Source organism: Halichondria panicea, chromosome 6, assembly GCF_963675165.1.
Source record: "Halichondria panicea chromosome 6, odHalPani1.1, whole genome shotgun sequence".
Taxonomy (NCBI): Eukaryota; Metazoa; Porifera; class Demospongiae; order Suberitida; family Halichondriidae; genus Halichondria; species Halichondria panicea.
Genome location: NC_087382.1, coordinates 4,514,026 through 4,532,289, shown reverse-complemented (window position 1 = coordinate 4,532,289; position 18,264 = coordinate 4,514,026). Strand labels below are relative to the sequence as shown.

The following is an 18,264-nucleotide window of genomic DNA, read 5'->3' as shown; positions in this document are numbered from 1 at the left end:
ATAACTAAAGTTATAACTTATGTGAATGATTCGATTTAAAAATTTGCATTTGGGTAAACATGTCTGTCAATGTGGTATATCCACTGCATGTGTATCCTTACTGAAGATATATTTACTATGCACATCACTAATTACTTCACGCTTGTGATCACAAGAAAAAATTTACCAATCCCGTTAATATAGGATCTACCTATATAATTATAGAACAAGCATGCATGCAGTACCGATATTAATAATTATTATATAATAATATACTGCGAACAATCCTTAGAGGATTGGTAAATTTTTTCTTGTGATCACAATTACTCCGACTGAAAGTGACTTGGCCCATTGCTAGTTGGTAGTCCCATCTCCACCTGTTGCATGGTGTGTGCAGTTTTCTCACTTTGTCTGTGTATTATAATTATGCTCTTTTAGCTGCGATTATTAAGGGCCAGATTATTGGTACCTGACTAATTTCTGTGGATTACTGAATTATCCTGTCATCTCAGTACCCACATGCAGTTCATGAATCAGCTATTAATTGTAGGTAGCGAGATAGCAAGTGTTAAAGGCTGCAATCAGCATGTGTTTTAGTTGTATATATACTTATATGGTACTGAACATTAATCCTTGACAACCGCTCCACGCACTACGCAATGTTGAAGGCATAACATTAGTTTGACAACAAGACTTTTTGCTTTATCAAAGCAGTGACTGTGTCATCGATGCGCTTTGTAGACTGATGGGTTTTACATCACCACCTAATTTAGGCAACATTATGCTACACCCACTCTTAATTAGACAACAAGTATATAGAGCAAATTTTCTCAATATACTGGCTAAAAACTAAATATACTGAGACTATTGCTGGAACAAAAGTATAAGGAACTGAACGAGATGCAATTTGAAAATCTACTGCTGCTGTCAGTAGTGTTGCTAATAAAAAAAACAGAAGGTATATATATATATATATAATTATAGGCATTATAGCTATAAATAACTATAGTTTGCTCAACATAGATTTATATTATAGGCCCGTATTAAAATTATAGATCTATAATGGATATGCAGCAAATTCATTATGGGTTTTTAATGTATATGAAGGCAATGGAATTTGTTCAACATCAACGGACTGCTCTGATAATTTTGGTCGCAGGCAAGCTCAGAGTCGTGCTGAGTGCTGTGCTGGAGGTGGAGTTGCATACAACATTGATGGAAGTTGTGTGGATCTAATGTGTAAGTTATATCACTTAGTGTGCATGTGCTTCACAATTGCTGCAATTTACTGGCTTATGTAGGTCCTACCACCATCGCCGGTTGCTATGCAGGAAATGAGTGCAGTGGAGCCACCATTCCTTTAACCTCGACTGGGTCAGCTGCTGCTCAAGTCAGAGAGTGCTGTCTCAACACGGCCGGTCTCTCTTACAACCTACTGGGAGAATGCATCAAGTGTGTCAGTGAGTTTACGCTATCTGATTCACACGTAATTTTATATGTGTAATTGCTGAAAATTACGTATATACCTGATTGGCGAATGATTGACGTATATATAGGCGGCTCCTCCACCACCTCTATACTTTTTGGCAACCGAATTGTTTTTGTGGTCTATACTGCATTTTTAGTCTGGGCCAACCCTAATAGCTCGAGGGCAAAATCAAGTAGAGCTGGGATTATGTCTGAAAACTCTTGCATGCAGCATTTCCGTGTGCTCTAGCAAACTTGGATATATAGAGGCAATGAAATACGAATCCTATAAATATACACAGAAATGCTACAAATGTCTCTTCCCTTACCTGTATAATGAAAAAGCACCGCATTCTAGTGCAGAGCTAACTACTAAGTAGAGTAGCAACACTCTGTGGACAAGTTAATCTACGCACTCTTCTGAAAAATCATTCCAAGTAAGCAAAACTAGGCATAACTAGCTCGAGAACCATATGGAAGCATTATTTTGCAAATCTATATACGAATTAAAATCCTTGACTAGAGGCCTATAGAAACTCTTACTTGTACTTCACGATCCTTGAGCATGCAGCTATAGCAGTCTACACACACACACACACAGACACACTACCGTATACCCAACTTGCGCATGCGCACCGAGGCAATTATGCTATAGCTACGTATAAGTATTATACCGTGAACCTGTTTTTCAAGTGGTAAATAACACATGTTTTTATACCATCTTAGTCTATACCATTGTACATTTAGCATTTGGTTTTCTGGAAACGAGGCTTGAAGCTGTTGAGGGAGGGCGGAGGTATCCTATTGAAATTGGGTACATCAAACCCCCCACTACCTCCACCATCATCAGAGGAGACATCACTATAACTAAAGGTGGCACTGCAGGTGAGTGCACAGCCATACTATTCATTTGGGCTATATTAGTGTGAGGGTATTATAGTATTTTGCTGCAACATGAGGGTATAAAGAGAACGAAGAGGGCATGCAACAAGTGCTCTATCAAAATATATTTCTATATAAAGTTTGATGAATACATACAATTGATGCTGACTTGCATGCATACCCTCTTCTGTGCCCTTGGGGATTAAATCTACAGATCTGGAGCAGGACTTTCAACTCAGCTCTACAAGGTTTACAATTAGCCCAACTTTGAACTCTATGATATTCGTCAGGTTTCGAGTGGACAGAATTGCTCAAGAACCAGTGGAAACTGCCCAACTTGGACTGAGTGTGTCTGTGAGAGCCCTTCCTCGCTTTGCATTGGTCCAGGACAGATTTGACCTGATCATCATTGATAATGATGGTGAGCTTATCCGTGTATAAGGAACATCACACTAATTTTCCTTGTGCATGCAGCTGTGGTCTTCCAGCTGACTAATAATGAATACAGATCCAGTGAAAATGAGCTGTTCATTAACGCTAAAGTGAGCAAGAATATACGTATCGCCAGTCCAGTTGTGTTACTCCTAACCCCACACACTATTGATGAGGCATTAGCAGTTGGTATACCTTCATTGCCAAATGTACCACCTGATAACAACACACGTTCTCCTAACCGTGCTCGAATAAGTGAGCAACAAATTCATGATAACCCATATAATTATGCAATGAATTTCCTAACAGCTGAAGATCGACGTGACTTCTCAACAGATTTAATTACAGTAAGGTTTGAAGCTGACCAGACTGGACCTCAGGTGAATGAGGTTACTGCATCAGTGCCTATTGTCGATGATGACATAGATGAGGCACCAGAGGAAGTTTTTATGATCGATTTGACACTACTCTCGTCTATCAATGCCTTAATTCGTATCAACCGTCGAAGTTCCCTCTGTATTATAAATGACAATGATGGTAGGTACATGTACATAATTATTGAGATTTGATCAATCAAATTACCTTAATATTTAAATATTAAATGTATAATTATATAGGTAGTTCAGTCACGTCTAAAATAATATTGTTCTTATTTTTTTCAGACTTACAAATTGGTTTCCAGAATGCCAGCTACACATTCCAGGAGCCTCAATTTGAAGAGGAGATAAGCGGTGTTGTGTTCTTAGAGAAGCAAGGTGGTCAAATCTCTGAGCAAAGATATGTAGTCATTATTGAAATGAATCAAGCCACACCCAATACAAACATACAACCAGCCACCCTATCCACTGTCAATGCTGACAATGACTATGTAGTTCGTTACCCTGGTGATTATGAAATTATATTGGAGTTCGGCCCGAATGAACAACGCTTGGACTTCCCCTTTATATTGTTCCCCGATGATGTGGCTGAGGGTACTGAAGCTTTTCAAGCGTCCATCCAGCCTTCTGAAAATCCTCTTCACCCAGCTTTTATTGACCCCTCTGCTGGCGTACTGTATTCCTCCACATATATACATATCATTGATTATGACTGTGAGTGAGAATTCATATACATGTATACATGCATAACCATTTCCTCCTCACAGCTTTCTTTGTTGGATTTGAAGGGGACTACACTGTTAGTGAGGACGTTGGCTCTTTTGAAGCTTGCTTCGGAGTTTTAAAGACACCAGAAAGTGAAAAATTCAATTTAAGTCTTGACCTAGTGGTGATTTCAATTGATGGATCAGCAATAGGTATTTATTGTGTATACCATTGTCGTATTAGAGCATCATTAACAATAGCTTATATTTTAGGAGGTGCTGACTTTGTTGCTATCAGAGCAGCAGACTTAGACGTCTATGAAACTCTGAGCAGTGATAGACATCGAGCTTGTTTTAATGTGACAATAAACTTTGACAAAACTTTGGAAGGCAATGAAAGTTTCTCCTTGTTCCTCCTATTTGATGAGTTTGTGTCATATGAAGTAAGAACCCAAGTGAATATACAACCAAGTGTTGTCCATGTGAATATCTTGGATGTTACACGTGAGTTGATTTTTTAAGCAAGGTAGCGCTATCTGCATGGGATCGAGTGTCCTCATTAGCAAACCCATTGAAAGTATTATACATGCCTGTATAGATCTCTAGCTCACAGAAACCTGAAATTTCCTGGATGATCACAGGATAGTGCAAAATTTCCTGTTCACTTTTTTTACAGTCAATGTATATAATTATACACATGTCCTGAAGTTTTGAGGAAATTAGGTGTACGGTAAATGTTGCACTATGTACATTTGCACGTATACATTTCTCATGCCTGCATTGTAGCAGGACATTATTTTTTATTATTGCAGCTCTAGATACTCCATCATTGAGTGTTGGTGCAGTACTTGGTGGTGTGATTGGATCGCTGACTATTATATTAGTCGCCGCAATACTTTTTAGTGTTGTTTTGGTGGTTATTGTGAGGTATTGGAGGAGATACAAATCTAAAGAACCAAGTATCAACAATAATTCATCTGAAATGTGAGTTTACCTTAATGTGTATAGATCTGTATACCTCGTCACCGTGTTAATTTTTCTCCAGTGGAACGCTACAGCTAGGTCCATATATAGCGTTCTAGTAGAAAAAAATTGGCCTGGTGATGATGAGGCTGTACAACACTTCTATGCTTTTAAATGTATATATGCAGGCAGTCGGATATTGGTCTAAACGAACTCCCTAATCATGACTATGATTACATTCCTGCGGTACAGTTGAAGAGTAACACTGGAAATCCTCCTACAACAAAGAAAAAAGTGTCAGAGGTGAAGTTTGAAGTAACCCCGTGTGAGGCTTATGGACCTGTGTCTGCGGATGAAAGTAATTATTATTAGTAATACAATACAAAATGCAAACTACTTCTGCAGATACTTTACATAACTAAGTAACAGTTAGACCTGTACATGTAAACAGGATACTGAAACTGATAGATTTAGTAGTGAACTAATTTCCCGGAAGACATTTTTGTTGTATATTGCCATGTATTATAGCTACTGCCTCTATACCCATGTATATATAATAGCATTCATGGTCAAGGCTAAACCATGATAAGTTGTGGCTTCGGTGAAAAGGTATTTTCCAAGCTTTCAGAAATTAAATGTTGACATTAGATTGACGGTATATTAATGTTATGGCTGTTGAAAGATGTTAAAGTACGCCCCCCATTTAAACTTTGTAAATTAACATGCAGTCAATCAGCTTATAAAAATTGTCGTCTTACATATCGAATTTTGTTCTAATACTATAATTATGAACACTATCTGTCCACAATTTAATAGTCAACGTTCTTCAGCAATCAATAGTTAATTAATATAGGGGCAATCGATGGAGGTGGGTACCACACTCGTTCCTGCACAAGCAGTGGGACCACCACAACAGAGCAGGTTGACATTGTGTGTGTTGGTGATACTCAAGCCTTGACAGGACAGTGGGTCAGTGCAGCGTATGTTGCAGCTGTGGTCTCCAGTGGGACAGGTCACTCGAGCATTGTTACAGGAATACTGGCCGTCACAGTTGATAGTGCAGTTGTTGTTGGCTGAGCAAGTGATGGTAGAGGATTGACACGAGTTCTGTGCATTACAGTTGATAGTGCAATTGTTGCTAGCTGGACAATAAAAGTTAGCTTGTTGACATGATGAAAGACCAGTGCAGTTCACGGCATTGTTTGGTCCACATGTAATGCGTGAATATCGACAGGAAAGATAGCCACTGCACTCGACAGTACACTCCCCATTACTCGTGGGACAGATGATATCAGCACGATAACATTGTTGCTGAGCATTATTACTCAGTCCAGTGCACCTGATGCTGCAGGTACTGTTCTCTTCACATGTGATATCTGTATACCAGCCAATAGTGTCACCAGTGAACTCTCCATCGAAGTTAAAGACACAGGTACTACCTTGTTCACACACAAAATCTGACCATTGGCATGCTCGGTTTCCATTGAGGCAATTCACATTACAAAAAGCATTCGCTAAGCACCTCATTGTTGCATATTGACAAGCGTACCTATCAGTGCAGTGTAAGCTGCAGTTTCCATTGGAGCAGTCTAAGGTTGAGTGTGAGCATGAATAATCCTCATAGCAATTAGTACGGCAACTTTCACCAGAACATTCAGAGTCCAAATAAGAACATGAATTTTGTCCTACGCAGTTGAGTAGGTAGTTTTCCCCTGAGGATTCGATAGTTGAATACGAGCAAGATTCCCTGCCCTCACAGGATAGGAGACAGCTGTCACCTGAGCATTGCATGACTGAATTCTGACAAGAGTAATCATTCGGACAGTTTACGTTACAGTTCCCTTGAAGGCATGTGGTGTTAGCTTGTATGCAGGCGTAAGAATCGTCACAATTGAGATTGCAATCTCCCAATACACTCGGACACACAACACCAGTCCTGAAACAAGCGTATGGTTCCATGTCATTGCAGTGTATTGTACAGTTGTCTCGATCGGGACACACCAGCTGTTCATATCGACAGCTTGTATCCTCACAGTCCACTAGAGCCCTGTTCGGTATAAAACCTGCAGTTTAGTAAACAAAATCAAAATCATCCCACTATAGAATTCAATCTGCCTATACAGACTGATGCCCATGAGCATACAATCATGAGTGAGCCGGGAGATTAATTGAAAGCAGAGTTACGGAAACAGATTTCAATTAATTCGACTACAACAGTGTATGTAAAGGTGGGGACTATAGTACCAGTCAAGAGTAGGAGTGTTGAACTGCTGTAGTAATCGTGGAACCGCATTTGCCTTAACATGCGTCATCACTGTCGTCACTATTCAATTAATGAGTGCTGTTAAGTAAACTGTGGTCTGTGATTTGTAGCACTGAACTGCGCAATCACAGCATGTGCGGTTTCTGGGAAGTGTCGCTAACATAACAATTAGTACTGATTACTATCAAGTGATGACATAGGACGAGGCAAATGCTGTAGCAGTTCAACACTCTTACTCTTATCTACTCTTGTACCAGTATATATATATATATATCTGCAGTGGACTCACATGTAGGATCCACTTCTGAGCCACTCCAAGTTCCGACACTTCCAATTTCCGAGTTTTCACAAGTCCTAGTGAGATCACCAACCAGAACATAGCCAGGATCACACGAGTAGGTGGCAGTGGTGCCCACACCAAGGGGTTGGGTTGGTGAGGGGGTGGAAATGACGAGGGTCCCATTAACAGGGGCCGTGATGTCAGGACAGAGAATCACTGAGAGAAGGAAATCAATTATGTAAGAGAAACCAAAGCATGAGAAAAATAGATAGGTAAACCAATGGTTTTAGGAAATACAAGTGCAATTTTGCCATTTCATGTATAGAGATAGAAAGTACCATAATTCATATTACACTCCGAGGTATTTACCCAACGTTTTGCGTATTTAGATCAGGTAATTTTTACAAAACAGGGTATTTTCATAGCTTAACCTTGACATTCTCGCTTTGTTCCAGTCCATGTTCCCACTAAGTCAGAGTCTGGGTCCTCACAAGTCCTGGTGGGGGGTCCCAGGAGGACATTGCCTGGGTCACATGAGTAGGTAGCCACTGACCCAACACTGAGAAGGTTGACACCAGAGATGATAGTCACACTACCATTGCCTGGGGCCGTTAGTGATGGACAGTAGACCGCACCTGTATAATCAGACAGTCCTAAATAATTAATACGCTACTGCACGATACTTAACTAAATACGACATACATTACACTGCACAATCCTTATGATCATTGCATCTAGCTACATGTATGGACTTTTTAAAGAACAATATTGTCTACCTTCACATGCTGGTTGATTTCCACTCCAAGCTCCACCATTTGCAGTTAGACACACTCTTGTAAATTGTCCCACTAGCACATAGCCGAGGTTACAGGAATAAGTGGCTACTGATCCCAGTCCAATGTTACTGTTGTCAGCACCAGGAGTGAATGTGAGAACTCCATTGACCGGAGGTGCAAGTGACAGACATGTTATCACCTCTGTGAATAATTGTGTAAACAAGCAATATTATTTTAAAACAAATAGTAGTTGTTTACATATTTCAGTTATTATTTTCGAATTCCTTGCAGTGATGCTTATGAATAACTAAAGAGAGGGTGATGTTAGACCAAGCTTTCAGAACATGTAGCATGCATGATGGTCACCTTAGAAATTAAAAATGACTATTGTTATAGCTCATAATAATTTACATATGCACACAGTCGAAATGCATGCCGACACATTCAGACTCCATTATTGGGGTCTTCTTGTATTATTCTTTCTACATTCACTTATACAAACCTTCACACGTTGGTGCACTCCCACTCCATATTCCTGAGCTCCCTCCATCACTAACACAAGTCCTGGTAGCTTGTCCCACTAGTCCATAGCCATTGCTGCAGGAGTAGGTAGCTACAGCTCCCACACCGAGGTTCACTCCGTGTGTGCCAGTAGAAACACTGACTTCTCCGTTACTTGGATGAGTCAACTGCTGGCATCTAATAATCACTATGCAATGGTATGTAAGCATGATTGGAAAGTAAGCAAAAAAACTAAGTGAGAAGTTAATACAATCACAGGCAATGAGTTTTGTTTACAATACTCCAGCTATTCACTGTTTATTGTGTGTACCTTCACATGCTGGCGTAGTTCCACTCCAAGTTCCAATTATCTCTCCTCTAACATCTTCACAAGTCCTGGTTACCTGGCCAACAAGAACGTACCCAGAGTCACAGGAGTAGGTAGCCATGGTGCCCACACTCATCTCTTGACTACTCAATACCGCATCTCCATTCACTGGTGTGGGAGGCTCCAAGCAAAAAATTTCTAGTACATGCATAAAGAAAAAGATAATTGTCTGTGAAGGAAGGGCATGCGAACTGATACCAGTTTAATTTGTATAATTTCCCATGCAGCTTCAAAAAGCATTAATCAGTATGTCTCATATATATCAAACGTATACCGTTACAAGATGGTTGCGCTCCACTCCATGTTCCCATAGTGACCGTCCCTCCGTTAGTGTCCTCACAAGTCCTGGTCCCTTGTCCTTCAAGAGCATAGCCTGGGTCACATGTGTAGGTAGCCACTGAGCCCAATCCACCACTCAGTGAGTTTGGTCCTGCCTCTATACTGAATCCTCCATTGGTGGGTGAGGAAAGTACTTCACAAGTTAGCGGTCCATCAGATTCTGCATGTGTTATATTGCATTGCAATTGATTATCAACAGTAAAACTTTTAAGAGCTGATTTTAGATTGCTTACCTTGTGAGCCAGAAGAATTTTGTATATTACTGAGTAGAGTCCGGATTAACACAACATCTGATGTAAAATTCAAAACGAGATGATTAATTCGATTATTGATTGCCTCCACCTCGTTCTGTGTTTCGTTAGTCTCTCCTAGGCAGTCGAGTGCATTCTGGTTTAGCCTTCTCCAGACACCCTCAATATCAGTGGTGAAGGAATGATTAAAAAAATGAAGTTGAATGTGTAGATTTTCAACACTCTCATTTGAAGATTTCTCGAGGCTTGAAATATCCTCCTCTTGCTTTCTAGTTAACTTAACTAGCGAGTGCTGGATGACCTCCGTCAAATTTTCAATTCTGTAGTATGTTTCATTCGTTTTTTCCATGCAATGGATCACACTCTGGCTTTGTTGTAACTGGACAGTCGCAATTCCAGCAGTAACATTTTTGCTTAAAGTATCTATCTCAGAGGCAAACTGTATTCGTAGCTCGATATTGCTTTTATTTGAACGCTGAAGATTATGCTTCAGAGATTCAATCTCACGTTGTTGCATTTGATTAAACTTTGTTTGTTCCTTGTTTACATTCACTTGTTGTGTCATAAATTCTTTCAAACTTTCCATCTCTTGTTTCAACAAAGCGTTAGACTCGGTGTTGGAATATTGTGGTTGCACAATCATTGTGACTACCACTCCAGCAAGAATGAGTAGAGCAAGCACAGCCACTACTGCAAAGGTTGCAGATACACATGTCCGACAAGAAGTCTTACGTCTTGTGGTTTGCTTAGACCATGCAGGTTGTAGGACATCAGTCCTGCTGTCAGATAGTGAGGATTTAGTGTCGTAACTATTGTTTTCAAACACTGGGTTCTTCTCCATTGTGTTGAATAATGAGCAACTGATGTTGTTGTCTCCGTTTGAATGCATATATACAAACAGTCCCATGGAGCATGTTTATTGTTTTACTTGCTTATACTATCATTCCACAAATAATGTTGTGTCTTGTAAAATGTTTACGATTTTACAATTCCATCGGAAGGTGAATCAGCCGTGGAGTAAATACATTCCTACCTCAGAGGAGGTGACAGGCGCGGTGCAGCTCAAGTTATTAGCCTTTGATTACTCTCAGCAAAAACATACGACGTGGGCGGGGCGTGGGCGAATAATTATTGCTCAATCAAAGGCTAATTACTTGAGCTGCACCGCACCTGTCGTACCTCCTCTGTTCCTACCCATATCATGTCAAGGTTGTGTGAGCAATACAACACAATGCACTTGTAGGTGAATTGCCCTTACCTACTAACAGTCTGCAAAAAAATGCTTTAAAACGATTTGATTTACGGTTCAATCAGTAATCTAATTTAATTTACCATGAAGATAGATTTATCACAAAACTTAAAAATGACTTGCACACATCATATTATTGAAGATAGATCTAGAATACATTAAAAATAGCGGTATAGAGATATTCCAGCTAGAAACATACCATTATAGTACCAAAAATAAAAAAATAAAACAGTACACGTACGGTATTTATCAAGTGAGAGCACTTATAAATTTAAGCAACCATTAATTCACTGCACATGGTGATGTTTAAGATTATACGCGCACATCACTTTATCATCAAACCAGTTGTTAACTATACACTTATCCCGTAATATTATTGTTTTCATCACATTAAAAGCTTTGCTATAAGAAGTCTCAAGAGCTTTTATGCGCTCTTGGAAGACTCCATTTACATAATTATTATAGAAACTTCAACGTTGGAATCATAACACAATACTCTCAGGCACAACTTAACTTCAATTTGCACTCACTCAAAAAACAGACTGCAAATAAATTTTACCCGAGATATTAATTGGCACATGTTTGACATCATAGGTACAGTTAGTAGTCAATGAAACTTTACTCCAGCTAGACACATGCAGTACAAACACACGTACCAACGGCTGCAAATAAATTTTACATTGATCCAGCAAATCCTCAAGGCTACCATAGCTCATAGTTTGGAAAGTTTCATCCTAACAACTTATTCAGAGCAAACCTTTTTAATAGCACCACACACTCAGAGGAACGCACTAAAGAGTCGACACTAACAAGTTTAAACAAACATATATGGCTGCATGATTTAATTATATTGCCCCTACATGTTACAAAATACCTGAACACATTCAGATCTCTGCTTAACGTACAACACAAAAAAAATGAATATGCGCGTAAGGAAATGAAAGCAACCAATTTTGACAATTACGAGAAAATTTAAGCCCAAAACCACAATTAAAAAAGCAGTTCAGGACAGTCATACAACAACATAAATTATGCAGTACTACTTAGGATTCACCTATTCTCAGACAAGTCAACCCACACAACAATATTTCAATGCAAGATCCAGCTGAAAGTAATAATTCTCTCACCATGGTCATCATTGACGACACTAAACACTGACAGGACATCCTCTTCGGTAGAGCAGGCCTTAGAAAAACATACCCAAAAGCTCAGCTAACCAAGTACCGGTATTTGCTTTTGAATGGACATATGCAGCTATGGTTGGACTTGAACAAGCGGCATCGCTGACGTTCGGAAAGATTTGCAGCGATATCAATCATGTATATCGATCACATGCTACATATGTAGTACAATTACACAGAATGACTAAAACTGTATGCGAACATTAACACTATACAGTCATATAAACTAGCTATTGGACTTTTGTCCCTTGTTAGTGTTGCTTCATCAATCTTCTCACCCCCACCTTCGAGAGACGTGCCTCCTCCTTAGCCTGTACTGCCTGCGTCTCAGGAGGGCAATCATTCTATGCAGCCTGAGTTTGCAGTTCCTCAACAAAGCTCTCAGACGCCTCATCCTCTGGAAATAAATCGGAGAAGGACGACGAATTATGATCACACGCTGGCGGGGACGGTACCCTCTTCGGATTATGTGACGAGGACGTCGATACCTTCGTGTTACTCTTCGGATTATGCGACGAGGACGTCGATACCTTCGTGTTACTCTTCGGATTATGCGACGAGGACGTCGATACCTTCGTGTTACTCTTCGGATTATGCGACGAGGACGTCGATACCTTCGTGTTACTCTTCGGATTATGCGACGAGGACGTCGATACCTTCGCCGAAAAAACTGATCTTTTACAAGGCTCTCCTGAACCTGGTCAGAATCTTGAGAGAGAGCATTTTCGTCATCTGAATCATCTTGGGATAAAGCAAGCTCTAATTCATCATCACTGTCCTCATCAGCGATTGCTGACTGCATGTTACTTTTGTCATAGCTAGCCGTGTTGACCACAGCAGATTGCACCTCATTATCTTCAGTTTCGGAAGCAGTGTGAGCCACACTGGCAGTCACGGCAACTAATGCCAGGAGGACAAGAGTAACCACCTTCATGGTTGTGTGCCTTTTCGAGAAAACTGGCTTGAAAACTTGCAAAGCGTTTCTTCCTTTTATAGTTTTTGCATGCTGACTAGGTGTGACGATACTCACTGTCTTCTATTAATTCTAAAGCATGAAAATATTCCGTCACCTAACAGCAGTTATAGATTAATGGTGGACATAATTATTTTGCGTTTTAGTATGTAACACAAGTATAGTGTAACACAAGAGTGCTACACTATACATGTAATAGTTGTACCATAGATATCAAGGGTGTATTGGATTTGTACTACCTCATACAGTTGTATGTATTCCCTGAGGGCGCAACAACAGGTATATAGCTTGTAGATCTATCTAGTATAACAGCTATATTGGTAGCCTCGAGACCAGCCGCTCGTTGTATCTGAGCTATTGATGCATAACTAAGTTGCTATTCAACTGAATGTCTGTACACAATTCCCTGTGCACATTTTCAGTTCATTAGCAGTAGCTAACAAAACTACATTCATCTGACAGCTCAAATTAGAGTATTAACTATAATTATAGTAATTTGAATAAGAGCAGATGGCTAAGGTAAATTATGTCATGAGAGCTACTACATAATTATAGATCTAGAATTGTTTTTCACATGAACTTAAATGAGGACCTCACAATTAATAATAGGTTGAGTGAACTAGCAGTCACTCACTGGTCTTCTTTTAATTACGAAGAATGAAAACATTCCGTCACCTAACAGCAGTTGTAAATTAATGGTTACATAATTATGCCTGCAAAATTAGTACTACATGTATAATTATTATCGCCAAATTCCGAGGACCATGCAGATAGCTCAAAATAAATGATTTTATCTTCGAGGAAAGCCCCTTTACACCAGCAAACAATAATTATCTTCGAAGTTTAATGATGCGCTTCAAAAAATTTGGCGCAATATTAACTCTTACGGTATACAACACAAACAGTTCTACGGTCACGACACATGAAAGTGCACGTTACATATTATATGGACCCGAGCCCCATACAGTTACTAACTCTGGTCTAGCAGATTAGCTATTGATACCAGAAAAAAGAGGCAGTGGTGAGTGCTTGCTCGCATGGCCTTGCAGGTCCGAAAGCAATGAGCATTGGAACGTGATGCGCATGCGCTATAATTAGAATTATCTAGGGTTGTTATTGCGCATGCGCATCACGTTCCCATGCTCATTGCTTTCGGACCTGCAAGGCCATGCAAGCACTCACCACCGCCTCTTTTTTCTGGTACGATATTAGTGCCAAATGTGTACATTGTAGGTGTCAATAGCTAACCGCAGCCACTAATAGCTATATACATGTATAGCGCTCTAGTGGCAGATTTCGCTAAACAAAGTGTGTGTCTCTACTCCTCAAGCATGCGCTCCTTTGCAATTCCAAAGCTCGTCTACAATCTCAGAACTGCACCCTGTTTTCCTTCCACTCTATGTGTCTGTCTGTCTGTGTAGGCTGAAATTCAGAATGAAGAGGCTTTTAGTCTTGGATTTTTAATTTTGGATTTGCAAAATAAACGTTCTCGAGTTATGGCCTATACATTTGCTTGCTTTGATAGCATAGCGAAATCTGCCACTAGAGCGCTATATATAGCTATTAGTGGCTGCGGTTAGAGCAGCCACTAATATGAACCTTGATCTTTATATAGCACCATCATCGATCATTTATGTAGCCATGATCAATCACTGTATAATTGTTTGCATAAACATTCTATTTCCCTAACCACTAATGGCAATGATTGACTAATCTCAGTAATCTGCTTCCTGTCACATAAAATTGATCATTGAATATTGAGAACTAGCAGTTTAGAAAGAATCATAATTATACTATCCATAATTTGCTGAGGAGCTGAGACTAAAACTGCATGCCATTGGACAAAAATTGTGGTAAGAAGATTAGCAGATAAGTAGCTATACAGTATTGGGCATGCAACATGTCAAGCATGCAATCTTTTACGTATGTCAATGGTGCATGGGAGACTATAGGCCATTTTTATAGCACACCAGTCAGTGTTTCGGACACTGTTATAATCATAATAATCACCCCTTGTGCCTATGTTCTACAATAATTAAATGCTGCCTTATTTTTCCACTGACAACTGACATAACACAATTTTATACAAACCAGTAAATCGTCTTTGAAGTTTACATTCAAGCGTTCAGACTAAGCCCTCTGGGCACGTGTACAAAGGTATCGACTGGAAAATGGTGACAATATTTGTCAACGGTCACCTGTGGCAGTGCATTTTCATGGTGGTAGCACTAATTATCGTATACTCGAGTGGCAGCCAAGGTTGCAGTGAGTTGTACACAATTGTTCCATCAAACTTTACTGGCACTTGTCCTCATGAACCATGCTTATCACTAAATGTTCTTGCATCTGGATTGAATGTAACATTTAATCAAAGCATCAGCCTGCGTTTCCTTCATGGCGAACACTTGTTGGAGGAGATCATTGGAATACAAGGACTTCCTGGCATTGAAATGGCAGTTTCAAGCAACTGTTCACAATGTAGTCCAATAATCCTCTGCAACGGACCAGCTTCTGGTATCATCTTTCAAAATATCCATTCCGTTGAAATAGTTGGACTTACGTTCTCAGGATGCTCACACCAGGGAACAACTGGTTATGGTGGCGCTTTATCTTTCTCTAATGTGACAAATATTTTAGTTGCTAATAGTAATTTTATTGATAACTACATTATTGGACAAACGACTAGTGGAGGAGGAGCAATTTTCATAGTACAATCACTTAAAGTTAACTTTAAAAACTGTTCCTTTGTCAACAATTCAGCCCAGTGTCAACCTGGTGGCCTTGCCGATTACTGTAGCAAATACAAATTCAATGGAGGTGCTATGTATCTTTTGGAGTGCATGAACGTGAGTATAAGCGATTGCCGATTCCTTCAAAATAGAGCAATAACTGGGGCTGCACTTTATGTCATATCCTCTCTGATTCAAATCAGTGGTACAGTTTTTGCTCACAATGGTGAACAAACAACCTATGGTGGCACGGCAGCATTTTTCGAGAGCACTGTTCGCATTCATCAAACCCTCTTCACGAACAATATTGCTTACACGGGTGGAGCCATTTTTGCCACAAAAACACAACTATCACTACTTGAATGTCAATTCAAGCAAAACAGTGCATATAATTTAGGAGGAGCAACTCATATACAACAAGGTTCTCTTATAATTTCACGCAGTCTCTTTGTAAAAAATATTGCACTCTCAGGTTCAATCATTTATACTCGTAATTGCAGTATCACTTCTACAAACAGCTCCTACCTCAACAACAATGCTACTGCCAATGGAGGCATATATGCTGATGATGGATCAGCCATATTTAGCAGTGGTAGCTACTACATGGGAAACAGAGCAAAAGTTGGTGCAGTATATTTCATCAGCAACGGTTTCACATATTCATCAAATAACACGTTCACAAACAACAGTGCTATCTCAGATAACGAGTTTGCATTCGGTGGAATAATTTTTTGCATTTGCAATTCTAAAACACTTTGCTTCCTGAACCTCAACGATAACAATGTTATGAACAACTATGTCAATGGTGGAGGTGTCATATTTAGCGAAGACTGTGCTCTTACAGACATACAAAATTACTATTACAAGAATAACGGTAGAGTAATATATCAGCATTCTGGTTCATTGATAGTGAATGGAAGTCATTTCGAAAGTAACAAATCACCACTGTATAGTGTGATAGCGCTAAATAAGCCAACAAAAAGCACAATTGTTACAAAAACATTATTTCATACAAATAGTGGACGATTGGGAAGTGCTATGAACATTGTATCCTCATTTCCTGTGTACATTTCCGATACTACTTTTTCTAACAATCAAGCAAGTGAAGCTGGAGCTGTTTATAGCACTGGATTGGTCAACACCCATATTATATCGATTGTAAACTGTCACTTTGTACAAAATAACGCTGGTATTCGAGGTGGTGCTATATACATCCATGGAGATTCCATCAGTAATAAACAACAACTACACTTATCAAATTGTTATTTTTACAACAATACAGGTAGTGCAGTGGGTGGAATGATATTCACATTAATGGCATTTAACTGTTCTTTCAAATACAATAATGCGCCCTTGGGTTCGTTGGGTGGAGCAATTTACATTATATATGGAGATGCCTCAGTCTTTTCTTCAGAATTTGTGATGAATGAACGTGGAGCCATCAATATTATAGGAGGGGAAATAATGATTTCAGAGAGCACATTTTGTGACAATGCAGGTGAACATGGTGCAGCTGTATCTATTTTTAGCAACAGTAGTCTATATATAACGAATTGCTTATTTGTTGGCAATAAAGCAGTAAAGTATGGCGGAGCCATTGCAGGTTTTGATGCTCATTTGATAACAATTGAAAGCAGTGCGTATGAAAACAATACAGCATTAAGAGGAGGGGCTGTTGGCACCATCAATGGGAAGCTAGAATGCCGAGACACCAACTTTACAAACAACACCAGCCTAGAGCTTGGAGGAGCAGTTTGCATTTATGGTGGATCATTATACTCTCGACACACGCACTATGTGGGAAACTTTGCTGCCCATACAGGTGGTGCAATCGCAGCTGTATCAGGTGAAGTGTACAGTGGTGGGGATTGCTATTTAAGTAACCATGCCCATAAGTATGCTGGAGCTGTATACATCACCACTTGCTTTTGGCATGACAGTTTAAACGAAAGAGAATTTGAAACTGTTGTCATAACACCAATTCTCTTGTTTTCTGTGGCACAGTGTAATTTAAACAGTCACCTGATTAATACTGAGGCCGGTGCAAGCAAGTTACATCTGATCGAAAATTTAATGCTTTACAATAACTTCTGTGAACTAGCTGGAGGAGCTATAGTCGCCATTAAAACTAACGTATTCTTTGAGGGCAAAGAAGCTATTACTGTGAGCTCAAACTCAGCTGGGTATGGAGGGGCGCTGACATTATTGTGGAGCAATCTCAACATTTCTTGCAGTGTACAGTTTACACAAAATGCAGCTCACATTTCAGGTGGTGGGATCTTGACGTACAATGGTGTTGTGGAATTATCATTCAGCGAGCAAAGATCGGGAATATTTGCTCTAAACACGGCAACTCTAACAGGAGGTGGTATACACGCTATTAACTCAAGCATCAACTTGGTTTCGGGATACTTTGAGCTAACAAAGAACATTGCCACTTATGGTGGTGCATTCTACTTGAGCAGTAACTCTAAACTTTACTTAGTCAAGAAAAAGCAAAAATCCATCAGCCGAGATGACCTGAAACTTG

The 18,264-nt window shown here is 39.6% G+C and overlaps 2 protein-coding genes across 2 annotated transcripts; one reads left to right on the top strand and one right to left on the bottom strand.

The window, feature by feature from the left end:
* Positions 1 to 797: 797 nt before the first annotated feature.
* Positions 798 to 5,404, top strand: LOC135336995 (uncharacterized). Its single transcript, XM_064532889.1, has 13 exons — positions 798 to 937; positions 1,087 to 1,218; positions 1,281 to 1,439; positions 2,194 to 2,331; positions 2,543 to 2,749; positions 2,803 to 3,015; positions 3,070 to 3,297; positions 3,423 to 3,851; positions 3,905 to 4,054; positions 4,115 to 4,345; positions 4,654 to 4,825; positions 4,993 to 5,162; positions 5,210 to 5,404. The coding sequence occupies exons 1-13, from the start codon at positions 880 to 882 to the stop codon at positions 5,224 to 5,226; spliced, it is 2,304 nt and encodes a 767-aa protein (XP_064388959.1). The 5' UTR covers positions 798 to 879; the 3' UTR covers positions 5,227 to 5,404.
* Positions 5,405 to 5,544: 140 nt separating this feature from the next.
* On the bottom strand, positions 5,545 to 10,494 carry LOC135336993 (zonadhesin-like). Its single transcript, XM_064532887.1, has 9 exons — positions 9,585 to 10,494; positions 9,287 to 9,511; positions 8,956 to 9,150; positions 8,626 to 8,832; positions 8,124 to 8,324; positions 7,779 to 7,982; positions 7,357 to 7,563; positions 5,943 to 6,867; positions 5,545 to 5,873 (listed from the first exon to the last, which is right to left on the bottom strand). Exons 1-9 carry the CDS (start codon positions 10,489 to 10,491, stop codon positions 5,645 to 5,647), a joined length of 3,300 nt encoding a protein of 1,099 aa, XP_064388957.1. The 5' UTR covers positions 10,492 to 10,494; the 3' UTR covers positions 5,545 to 5,644.
* Between the last annotated feature and the right edge of the window lie 7,770 nt (positions 10,495 to 18,264).

Bases quoted from the DNA above. Each gene is read 5' to 3' on its own strand.
- LOC135336995 (XM_064532889.1), top strand. From the start codon at position 880: ATGCAATTTGAAAATCTACTGCTGCTGTCAGTAGTGTTGCTAATAAAA. The intron at 938-1,086 runs GTATATATATAT...ATGTATATGAAG, and splicing joins GCTAATAAAAAAAACAGAAG to GCAATGGAATTTGTTCAACA. The intron at 4,826-4,992 runs GTGAGTTTACCT...GTATATATGCAG, and splicing joins AACAATAATTCATCTGAAAT to GCAGTCGGATATTGGTCTAA.
- LOC135336993 (XM_064532887.1), bottom strand. From the start codon at position 10,491: ATGCATTCAAACGGAGACAACAACATCAGTTGCTCATTATTCAACACA. The intron at 8,833-8,955 runs GTACACACAATA...ACCATTGCATAG, and splicing joins AACTACGCCAGCATGTGAAG to TGATTATTAGATGCCAGCAG. The intron at 8,325-8,625 runs GTTTGTATAAGT...AATTATTCACAG, and splicing joins GAGTGCACCAACGTGTGAAG to AGGTGATAACATGTCTGTCA.